Genomic DNA, 12,208 nt, shown 5'->3' on the forward strand with positions numbered 1-12,208 from the left:
GAATACAAACTGTATGGACAGGGGACAGCCCTGTTGATCTACATAATTCAACAATAACTACACACGTGACATCAATATGTTTGTAAAGGCTGGGTTTTTGGGATGGTTAAAAGAGGATAACAAAGGCCTAAACTCCATATGATTCACATATCAATGGTCGATAATAGTTGTGTTAACACCAGATTTATTGTTGCACTTTCAATTTAAGTATTAAATATAGACTACTAAAATCAATCAATCATTCATGCTCACAGAAATTGGCTATTCCAATAATAAAGTATACTCGGACATATCTAAAAAGATCATGCATGATTCCTGTATGAAAAGCATGCAATCTGTTCTCGAAAGCTGTTTTTTTTTTTTACTTGAATTGCCTCTTTTGATAGTTACTAGTGTAAATATCTTGCTAAAATACTGTAATATTAAACCTTGAATGTCAATTCAAGATTATTATCATCCAGTATAACTGAATAACAACTCTAAGCATAATGACAGAGAAAATCTATCATCATCCATCTCAGGTCAGTGAGTGCCGAGCTGAAGACTGGAGGTGTAAAATGGCTGGTATGGCCATGCATCTGTCCCTGGGCTCACTGTGCGTCAGTCTGTGCATACAAAGCCCCCACATAGGCTGTGCATGTATGTTAATAATCCATTCAAATAAAATTCTTGAGTAGAGCTGTTTTTAGTGTGTCGACTACATATCTGACATAGCTTTAATTGTTTTCCACTTGAATTATGAAGATGTTTTCATTACACGATGATGACAGCACATCATTCATATCAAGCTGGACAGATCCAAATGTCTGCTGTAGCAAACTTAATAATATTGTGGGCATGTTTCCAAAATAAAACCAGTGCAATGAGCTTCTGTTGAGTCTCAGATGTAGGCTGCTGAGGTTGAAGAGAAACGGGTCTTTGTCTATAATTCATAGAGCTAAATGGAACGGAGCAGCCTTTCCTGTCACTGTATGTCTGCAATAAAGCTGTTAATGTAGAGCCAGCAAAGCAAAGAAGTGGGGTGTGAAACTAAAATACTCTTCAAGTATTGTACACCCACCAACAAAGACCATGCTTGCACACAAAGGTCTCTTTAAATCCACAGACATCAGAAACCAGACAGAATATCCTGTTAGATGAAGTGTTGCCGGTCAGTTCATAGAGACAACCGTTCCTTTTTAATTGTGCAAAATATTTATGACAACTACATTATAATATACTAAAAATACTATGTACACGTTTTTTTCCAAAAGTCGAGTCAAAATCATAGAATAAATAGAGAACAATATTTGCAATTTTATAATAGGGCAAAATTGATGCGCTCAGTTAGACTGCTGCAAATTATAAAAATTAAAGCATAATCCAAAGAAGGTAAATTTGTTAGATGGAATTATCAAAGCAATTGACAATGAATACTATGTTTTCCTTTTTATATATAAACCCTCTCAGTTACATGACAAAATCAAGACAAGGAACAAAACATATTGTAATAGAAATCAACAGTATCCATATTTGTTTTGCAAAGAAAATGCTAAAGATAAACATACAAAGAAGCTATAGAAATTAATTATTTATAGAATATTCAAAAATATGAGTACTATGAATTGTTAAAATAAAGGAACAATTTTCTTAAACTGTTCCAGTTTTAAAAAAAAGGCACTCAATAGTCCAGTAAACTATTCATTCTGATAATTTGTATGTGTCATAAACTCAGCAAACATCAATAAAAAAAAACAAACATTGAATGCTCCCTATGGCTCTTAACACCAACAGTCAATCTGCCCTCCATAAACAAAAGGACATCCCTTATCTTCCCCGTCGTTTATTGCTCTGGGGAGTATGCTACACTGAAACTGAAAACAATATTTTAGAAAAGCTATTGAAATGTGTAATATTGACTCTTATCTTGCACTTTCTTCTAAAAAAATGTGTATTTGTAGGAGTTTCGCCCATACCCGTATTCACAAGGCGTTTATTTGAAATATGAGATAAATTTCACTTTACCTCATACTGAAGATATTGTTTCCTCCACTCTGGAGTGATGTGGGACGAAAGATGCTCCGCGAATTTCATTTTGCCGAAACAACTGTCCCCTCAAACCTCCGAGAGCGGCTGTCCCCTTCCCCGTCGACGCGACTTTTGTTATTACAGTCAACTTGCTGGCTCGACATGCGGTGCGTCAGCCCGGCGCACTCCGCTCCTCTTCACTCCACTTCTAGCTCGTCCCGGTCAGTGCACTCCGAACAGATCCCGTCCAACATACTATTTCACACGAGAGACGGGAATGTAGCGGCCTCTCTTTAACAGGTGGTCGGACGGCACTTTAACGGAGCCGGTGAGAGTGGCTCAGTGACTTTGCTCCGTCCCTCCCTGGGCAGATCTGGGGACATTGCGGTCCGCCATCGCATTGAGCCACAGCGACGTGGTTGCGTCAGCAGAGCGCGCAATGGCACCGGGCGTTGTTGGGACCTCCTGTGAAAACTAGTTGGCACAGTGCGGTCAGGGAACCTCTCGCCTCAGATAATTCAGACCACAGACCCCAGTCTCTTTAGGTTTTTGTCTCGAGTGCCGCCTTCTGTACACCGCCGAGGCTGCTGTTGCTGCTGTCTGCAATGAAAGAGGGGATAAAGCTAAATATACATTATCTGATCCTTTAAAGTTTACATTGTGTGTTGTATGCGCAAACTCCATTCAAAGATCACATAATGACTGCAAACGTACTTTTTTTAAAATCGTGACTGACTGTCCTCATCTCTACATCCCATTAGAGTTACGGTTGTGCAGAGCCCTTCTGGTTATTTCAACATTTCTACAATTTATCTGGAAATGGGAAAGCGAATTACTGTATAGATAGGCTACTTGGATGCTCAATTTAATAAAGAAGCCTTTGTGCTCTGAAAAGGCAGAGATTTTTAAGAGAACAGGATAATTGGCTATTACTCATGGGACATTTCAAAAAGTATTTCATTATGTTGTTCATACTCCAAAAGGTCCTTACATTTATGGAAGATAAAAATTAAGGTTAATGAGAACGAGACTACAAACATCCTAAACAAGTTGAATAAGTTACTCTGTGAAAATATATAGTTACTCTCGTGAATGGTTGGGACAACCGCTCAGTGTCTGTCGCAGAGACGGAACAGGTGGCAATTCATCATTATGCCAATAGCAGCATCTGCTGGACAAACCGCGCTAATGCATTTTGCCACCAGCGCACATGTGTTGCCACACTTGCCTCATGACAGGTGTCAACAAAAACTCAGTCATGTTATAAATGTTGTGTTAGTTGCATTTAGGGTGACCAGACGTCCCGAATTACGAGCAGTTGTCCCGACCCCTTTCCGGTTTGTCCCGAAAATTAGACCTAACATGAGTTTTGATTATAGCCTAATTAAACATATGCTGATCGATGTACAGTTCGCTTGCTCCTGCAGGGGTTGCAGGTTATCTGTACATTGTGTCAACAGCGTTGTTATAGCCACAAAGTAACACTCTTCGTGCTCTTTTCCCCTTTTTGTTTTCTTGTGGTTAGTGGAATTTACAGTCCCAAGGACAGGGAAAGTGTAGCTTCAGGCAGGCTCGGCACGGCGAAGAGATCTAACACGCGCGTTGCGCAGACAGATGACACTGCACTGATTACATGAATAAAATAAATATAAAAATTAGGTAAAAGATCATGATTTACCAACATATCCACAGTTGTATTTTTCCTAATAACAGACAGGTGACTTCATGAACAAAAATAATTAATTCAAGCGTTGTGTTTTGATTTTCAGGTGTATTCACACTCAATGTACCGGTAGCCACGCCCCCCTGTCCGTCTCATCTGGTCACCCTAGTTGCAGTAGAAGATAAGCAATATATTGACCCTTGGAATGAAACTGAAAGTGAACACAAAAGTAGTTAAACAAGTAAGATAGTTTGCTGTAAAAAGAGGCAATTAAAGGCCACATTAAATTCACCTGCGTTACTTTGCTGTAGATCGAGGCAACCAGGTAAAGTTAGCTAAAGTTAGGAGGCTAACAATCAAAATGCAGGCCGTATGTTACACTTTACAAAAATTACCATGCAGTGGTATGTGATAAAATGTGAATGGTTTATATTTGAAGAGATTTAATAAACCACTATTTGACCAATTCAAAGAATCAGCTGGCTAACTGCAAGCTACTTTAGCTAACGTAATAACGTCAGCTAGCTAATGACGCTAACTTTAGATAGTAACTTTACCGCTGACTGTGAATTTAACGTTAACGTTAGTTGTTTTAATGTTAACTGAATGGTAATACCATGCAAATTGTAGACAACTAAAACGCCCCTAAAGATTTTCTTTTCATATATACTGTTATTTAAATATAGACATACCAACATTTTACCGTTGTCTTTATTTCGTTTTTCCTAACATGTTTTTTTCTTACCAAATGAAGCCCTGATAGGAAGACTGCCGGAACCTTTCTTGCTAGCATTGAGTTCAGCCGGTGCTTTTAGTTGACAGTACCACAAACGGACCACAAACAGTAGAAATAAATCCGACTGTCACGGATTCATAACGATAACGGATTAAAAAACAAAATCGCCCCTGACATACTTAACAAATACCTATCAGGCAGATACTTTCCGTTCGCATTTAACGTTTTAAATACGGATACACGGCGCTCGTCGTCGCACGTCGTCTCTAACGTTATAAACACTAATAACAATGGCTTCTGGGTCGCCGTCGTCCTCTCCGGACACTGCGACTGGCTCAGGTACAGACCCTGCCCGGCCTGACACAGGGGAGCCCCTAGGTGGAGCAGGCTCGGACTCTGACTCGGACCTGGGTTTGAGTAAATTTGACTGCAGCGGCATGGAAATGGGGGACCGGCTGGAGGGAGACGAGCTGGAGCGGGAGTTCGAGTCTGCAGCCGACCGGGTACGAGATCTGGTTCAGACGGCCAGCAGAGACCAGCTACTGTACCTATATGCACGCTACAAACAGGTGAGTGTCGGATTAAATGGCACTGTGGTTGTGTAGGCCAAATTAACCCCTCAAATACTATCATCATTTGGCTTTAGATAAGATCCACATACACTGAAGCCCAACATCTCTATCATCCCTGATTTTTGAGAGATGAGGTAACGTTAGGCCCAGATACTACAGTGCCCTCCAAAAGTACAGCAAGGACAAGTTATTTTATTTTTGCCATACACTGAAGACAGGAAAGGATCTACATATAATCAGCTCATCCGTGAAACGTGGTGATGGTTATGTCATGGCTTGGACTTGCATGGCTGCTTCTGGAACTGTTTCACTCAACTTTATTGATGATTTAACTCATGATGGTAGCAGCAGAATTAATTCAGAAGTCTACCGAAACATTGTATCTGCCTTTGTACAAAGAAATGATTAAAAACTTTTATGAAGCAAAACAACATCGCAAAGCATACTGCCAACACAACCAAGAAGTTTCCTCGGGGGAAGGTTTATTACTGGCCAACTCAGTCTCCTGACGTAAATCCTAATGAAAATGCATTTTACTTGCTGAAGAGGAGACTAAAGGGAGAACCCCCTAAAAACAAACCGCAACTGTAAGAAGCTTCAGTAAAGGCTTGGAAAAACATCTCAATAAAACAAGCTAAAGGTTTGGTGATGACTGTGGGTCACAGGATCAGTTCATTTATTGCATGCAAGGGATATGCTGTTCCAATGTTTTTGCTCACCCAAAAGTGGGGTTGTCTGAAACAAATGGTGTGTTCTAAAATGGTAAAACATATATGCATGTAAATTCCGGGAAATAAAAGCTGACAATCTGATTGCTCTTTTCATGTTCATCTTTTGATCGCAAACCCAAATGTCTTTAGTGGAAAGCAAAAATAAGAAACCTTGCTTACCCATAGTTTTAGAGGGCACTGTATGTTGTCATCTGATGTAGCCTAATTTGCTCAGGATAACACTGGATCAGATGAGTAATTTGTATTTGTTTGGTTTTCAGGCCAAAGTGGGAAAGTGCAATACAACAAAGCCTGGCTTCTTTGACTTTGAAGGACAGAGAAAATGGTATGTAGCCTAAAATTGGGTGTCAGTTTTCAATAAAAAGTTTGCAGATGATACATTTTTCATAATGTTACAGGCATGCATGCCTGAATTTGTCATCTTGGATTGTGGTGTAACTGGCACCGTGTGTGTGTGTGTGTGAGCGCACTTACATTACAACACATAGTACAGATAAAAATGCAAACCTCCAGTTTACAACTGTGCGTTATGATTGTGGTGACACATTTATGATGTCATTACAGGCAAGCCTGGAAGCAGCTTGGAGACATGGAGGCGGAGCAGGCAATGCAGGAGTACATTTCCTGTGTCAATGTGTTAGACCCTGAAGGCAGCACGAAGGTAATGAGAACCATTTGTGAGAAGCTGATTCCCAACACTAATTTTGATTTTATACTACTCTATGTATTGCACTATAATATACAACTTTGTATAATTCTGAATTGTAATATAGTGGATTCCAAAATAAGCACTGGATAAATCAAATTAATAAACATACCGTATATGGACAGACCTCTTATAAGAGTAGGAAGAGGGAGTTTTAATAAAACCTTCTTAGGTGATTGATGTTAACAACACAGATGGTAAAAGTGTTGCACCACCTGTCTGACTTCATGTTTATTTAAACTAGCCTTTAAAGGTATTTCAAATAAACATAAATATTGGACTCAGGTCTGATTCACAGTCAGATTAAAAGGATGACAAATATAGAAACATCTGATATCATTGCTGCCCCTTTAAGCTGCAGTGCAGTTTTTTGCCAGCAGAGGTCAGTGTCACAATGTCATTTTGTCCCAGGCCTCTTAGTCACTCTTTATTCTGTATATGTAGCATGAAAAATACATTAGAAGATTATGTTATCTTTAGCTGACATATTGGGATATAAATAATGCAAAAAAATAGTCATTGTAGCCATAGTATGGCTGTCGAGATGTGCCTGTTACTATGGAGACATAAGAGAGACTGTCTACATATCTACGTGCTCCTGTTGACTGTGTCAGGAGAGTTGTTGCCATGGACAGGCTGTCCTTTGGAGCAGCAAGTGGAAGCATTCAGTTAAAACAACAACTTTGTGCTCATATTTATTTGATATTTGAGATCAAAATTATTTCTATGGAGAAACTGAAAACTGCTGTACCATGTTGCGAACAAGTGTAGTATACTCTCCAACCACATATTGCTCTACAAGCACAGCTCCAGAGAGATGGAAGTAGGTTGTTTTTTCTAGAATTAAAATGAATTGAAAAGCCAAATTATACATTTATGTGCAGTGTCCCATTGCTCACACATTCTCTATTAACCCCCCCCCACACACACACACACACACACACACACACACACACCTTCTTTAACCCCTTCACTCTTTTACCCCCATCCCTCCCATTTCTTTCCTCTCCTTCCTTATTTATGTCTCTTTAATAGCATCACTGTCAAAAACATGTCCAACCCTGACACATTCTTTTCTCTTCGGCCACGCTGCGGGGCAATACTCGCTGACTCTGCCCCACAGCTGCACAATGCCAGGAGAAAGCCTGGCAGACAGGCCAAGCAAATGCACAAATGCCCCCCCTGAAAAGAAACTGATTGTATTAGTGTTAACAAAGCACCATAGCATGGCAGTGGCTATTCTTTTGGAAGAGCAGTCAAATGGTGTAAGTAGGAGTACATAGACAGAGAAGCAAGGGAGAGAATAATAGCCAGAATTGACCTCTCTTCCTGCCTCAATTGTTGAGCAGAGACTGGCTTTATATTACATTATACTTTAGAGGAGCAGGGCCAGTGCATCAGCGAATATTCTGAGTTTCTGAAGTGAATTAGGTTTTCCCCAAAAGTGCACGCATAGTTGTTTTGCTTCGCTTGTCGTGTTCTCCCCCTGCTCTTGCTATTTTCTGAAATCAGATTTGTGTGGGTTCTTTTGTGAGTCGAGGTTGGTCAGTGAAGAATAGGCTCGGTAATAAAGTCTTGGCTGAACTGAATGTAATATGGAATTCTAAGGAAAACACAGAAGATTAACAAGAGTCAAATTAAGGCGCTATATATTTTATATTGGTCTTGTGCATATTGCTGGACATTTATTACCTATGAGGTCATGTCTAAATCCCCAGAGACTTGTTTTCTAAATTACACATTTTGAACTTCACCGGTGTCGTGCATTAGCTTTACAAAGGCTATAGGTGAAAAGCTATAGGTATAGCCATTCAAGGTGAATAGATGAAGCCAAGCCTTTTGTATTGCTATACATATGGGATAGCAACACAGCGTGCTGAACTAAGCCTAGACTTGACTAGGTTGGTGCTTGACACTAGCTGTCATTGAACAAGAATTATGCTTTTTAACAGGATACAGTAGTTTTAAGGTGGAAATTGTTTTTTAATGAATCACTTCTATTTGACAGGAAAGACGAGGGGCGGAAAGAAGAACAGGCTTTGGAGGAGCAGCAGTCAGCTCTCTGTACCAGGAGGAGATGATCAGGTATTTACATCAGAAGTGACGCACACACACACACACACACACACACACACACACACACACATATACATATATATATATATATATATGTGTGTGTGTGTGTTACTGTGTATACTGTGTTTATTTAACTCTGTGTTCTTTGGTTGTGTTTTCAGATGCCAAAGCATCTAAATGCATTTCCCAGTTCTTGAGGGTGCTCGAACAGACTCAGCTTTTTTTCCTCCAGTTGTGAATCACCACTTATTTAATGCTTAGGTCAACTCGATCTGAGTCTGGCATTGTTAACCACTGATCGTGATGCTGTATTTGATTATATTCAACAGACCGTAACTGCAGTTAGAGCCCAGAGACGTCATACAGTTCGGATTTATGTTAATGAAATATATTCTCCATTTACTTCTGCTTGGCAGACTTACTCAAGCTTAAAAACCTCATCTTCATTTCAATGAAAAAAGAGCTCTTTTGGAGATGAAAATGAGATGTGTGAATCCTGCAGGTTTTCCTCCTAAATGGCTGTATGTGATTAGTATGCACAGTCTCTGGAAGGGTGGCCAGAGTCTCCCCTTTTTAATTACGTTACGATTCGGGGGGGTGATGCACACGCACCGGATACATCGGAGGGAGGCAGGTACAGCAGGTTTCCCAGAACGATGCTCTCTTTGGTGATATCCAGTAGCAACAATGTCTCGAGGGAGACCAAACAGGAGGAAGTCATTAACATGGCACACACATACACACTTATGCACATGTGTGCACACATAAACTTGCCGCTATACGTTGATGCGATTGCATCAGAAACCATGCATAACCTGCCGGAACTGTCACACTCGCTGCTCTGCTGCATTTCAATTTCCTCTTTCTGACTCACACACACACACACACACACACACACACAAGCTCCATATTAAACAGCTAAGCACCTGTTAACCAGACAGAGTTAATTGCATTGCTCACTGCTCATCTTAATCTGTGTGTGTGTGTGGACAAAAACAGGATTGATTAGCAATATCCCTGGCTTACTGAGCTGATCAGTGTGTGATTGAAGAGGCTATGAATGCTACATTTGTAATTCTCTCAACCACCTTGGGGGGGAAAAAAGGATTTGGATCAACACTAGAGATCTTATTGTCCGCACACTTTGCTGGAAGCCGCTGCTGAGTTATTTGAGTTCTCATTGTTTCTCGTACTTCCATGGAGCTCAGCAATGTTGAGAGCATCGACCAGACTCATATAGGGGAATTGATGACGGATTGTGTAGGGGTGTGTGTGTGTGTGCCCGTGTGCCCGTGTGCCCGTGTGTGTGTGTGTGTGTGTGTGTGTGCCCGTGTGTGTGTGTGTGTGTGTGTGTGTGATGGATGGTGTGGTTGTGGTGCTGATCAGTGTGAAGCTCAGGTAGATGAGTGTTCTCCACCACTGTGGCCAGTTTAGCCTGATGGATGAAGGACATATCTGCCAGTACACCATACTGGACACACACATGTGAACACATAAAACTCTCTCTCTCTCTGTCTCTCTCTCTCTCACACACTCACACACACACACACAACCTTCTGTACCCCAGCTGTTGTGATGACAGAGTAGCCTGTGACCTTCCCAGCATGCATTGCAGTGCTGTTGATGTCATGTCGTTTATAGGACCCACATTAATCATTTGTTTGTTTATAGCCTGTGTGTGTTTGTGTCTATGTGGGTGGTTTCATGTGTACTCTCACTGTGGTACAGACTATATCCAGGTGTTGGTTGTGTGTGTACATTCATAAATAAACTTATTTTAGCAATTGTGCATATTATATAAGCTTCCACTACATACTGCAGATGTGTGCTTGTGCTTTATGTATGTGAGCATGTGTCATGCGCCTGTCAGGTCAGCCCTGTCCGACCATCGACGAAAGACTGATGAGCTGGCCTATTGATTAGTTGCCGGGGAGACGGATGGCGGCCACACATCAGGGACACTTGGGGTCACCATGGCCATCAGACAAGGAAGTGGGTGTGGCCCCGTGCTGAGACTCATGAATAAACATAGTGCTGGTAATCAGGAGTATGTAAATGAACGTGCTCATACATAACGTAGCCGTGATAAAAGTGTAATGAGTTATTCATAATTCATCACGGGATGATGAGGCGGTGGCGGGAAGAGGGAGGGGAGGAAAGAGAATTGGGAGAGAAGCATGTAGATGAAAAGCTGAAGAAAGAAAAGTGCAGAGCTTCATTAAAGAACAAACGACAGAAAAAACTTTGTTTGTGTCTTGCCGTGTTTGTGTCTATTTTGAAACTGAATTCTCACAATAAAATGTGTTGGTTGTGCGTTAGAATGGTTTGAGTCCACTCGGGGTAGTTTTAAGTAGTTTATCCAGCGGTGTGAGAGAGGGCTGATGTTGGAAACCTTAGCATGTAAGACTCAATGATTATCTAAATTGTTGCAGATAGACTAATTGATTAATCTTCTAATCATTGCAGCTCTAAACCCACATCTAGGCTTGTGATTTAATTCAGTATGTGACAACCTAAACAGTTGCTTTAATCATAAAATAAATGCCAGTTATTTTGTGAAATAGCCCCTCTGCTCTTTTCCTCTTACGGTTATATTTTGTGGAGGTGTTCTTTATTAGAAAACACTGAAGATCGTTGCCCTTTCTGATATGACTATTGTCTGGCCTCTGTATCTTCATGTTAACACAGCACTGGCAGTGTAGGTAAGGCCACATACTCAACTCAAAGCTAAACAACATCAGTTTTAATGGGGCGACAGCCCAAAGTGTCTCCTGTGTGACTGGAGCCAGGTGTGTGCTGTGGGACATTTATGGCCCAGTGTGGCAGAGCAAGCCAGCATTGGAGACAGGAAGTGGGGGATTTGGCTTTGGGGATGACTGACATACTGCGTGGGAGTGGTAAAGCGGTGGGTATGTAGGGTTTTTATCAGACAATAGAGCACTAAATTCAATTAATCTGAATGGCCAGCATGGGTAAGAGGGAGGGGAAGGCGTAAAGCTCTAAATGAGATTTCACCCCTTCTCTCCCCTTCACCCAACAGCCCTCCTTCACCACCACCACCACTGCAACCTGCCTCCCCCCAGCACTCACTCCTGTCCCCAATGCCAGGAGGTGATTAGAGACACAGAGATATAATCAGAGGTGGGATGGTGGTGTGCGTGGTTGGGTGTGTGTCGTATAAGCCAGTATTCCCGAGGGATGTGGCACGTGTGGCTGCTGCTTGTGTATGAGACAGATAGAGTAGTTCTGTGTTTTGTGTTATCTGTGTGTTTGATGACTAAATGCTCTCGTGGCACGGTGTTTGCTTTCCTGGGTGTGTGCACACATGTAACACATGAAGCACTTGACTGGACATGCAAGGCATTTATAGGGTCGGTTCACCCAAATAACAGAAAGTGTATTTTCTCACTTACCTGTGGTGGTGTATAGCCGTGCAGATAGTTGTTTTGGTTTGGTTTGCCCAGGTTTTAAGATATCTAAACCAAAGACAGTGAAGCAAAGTCATCTGATTCTTTAACTATAAATTATGGTAAAAAAAAATTGACTGAATCTTCTTCTTTCTCTGCCTCTCTGTCTCTGTTTCTGTATCACTCTCAGGGAAGAGGATAAAAACATCTTTGACTACTGCAGAGAAAATAACATTGACCACATCAGCAAGGCCATCAGCTCCCAGAAAGTGGATGTCAATACTAAAGACGAAGAGGTAACAACAAAACG

General features: G+C 41.2%; 2 protein-coding genes across 3 annotated transcripts in view; one reads left to right on the forward strand and one right to left on the reverse strand.

The window, feature by feature from the left end:
• The window catches only part of xpr1a (xenotropic and polytropic retrovirus receptor 1a), a gene marked incomplete at its 3' end in the record, with an annotated part of 62,828 nt that extends 58,132 nt beyond the window's left edge, over window positions 1-4,696 (reverse strand). The window contains 3 exon segments of one of the 2 annotated variants that reach the window (XM_038715899.1): window positions 2,005-2,607; window positions 3,798-3,881; window positions 4,416-4,696. In XM_038715899.1, coding sequence (XP_038571827.1) covers window positions 2,005-2,073 — 69 coding nt within the window. 2 annotated transcript variants of the gene reach the window in all.
• Window positions 4,697-12,208, forward strand: part of acbd6 (acyl-CoA binding domain containing 6) — a 31,137-nt gene continuing 23,625 nt past the window's right edge. Inside the window, exons 1-5 of the mRNA XM_038715900.1 lie at window positions 4,697-4,975; window positions 5,970-6,034; window positions 6,274-6,370; window positions 8,424-8,500; window positions 12,089-12,194. Of these exons, the coding sequence (XP_038571828.1) occupies window positions 4,697-4,975; window positions 5,970-6,034; window positions 6,274-6,370; window positions 8,424-8,500; window positions 12,089-12,194 (624 nt within the window). The remainder of the gene's footprint in view (window positions 4,976-5,969; window positions 6,035-6,273; window positions 6,371-8,423; window positions 8,501-12,088; window positions 12,195-12,208) is intronic.

Source organism: Micropterus salmoides, unplaced genomic scaffold, assembly GCF_014851395.1.
Source record: "Micropterus salmoides isolate LMB-PRFRI ecotype aquatic unplaced genomic scaffold, ASM1485139v1 Ms_hic_scaffold_13, whole genome shotgun sequence".
In the NCBI taxonomy this organism is placed as follows: Eukaryota; Metazoa; Chordata; class Actinopteri; order Centrarchiformes; family Centrarchidae; genus Micropterus; species Micropterus salmoides.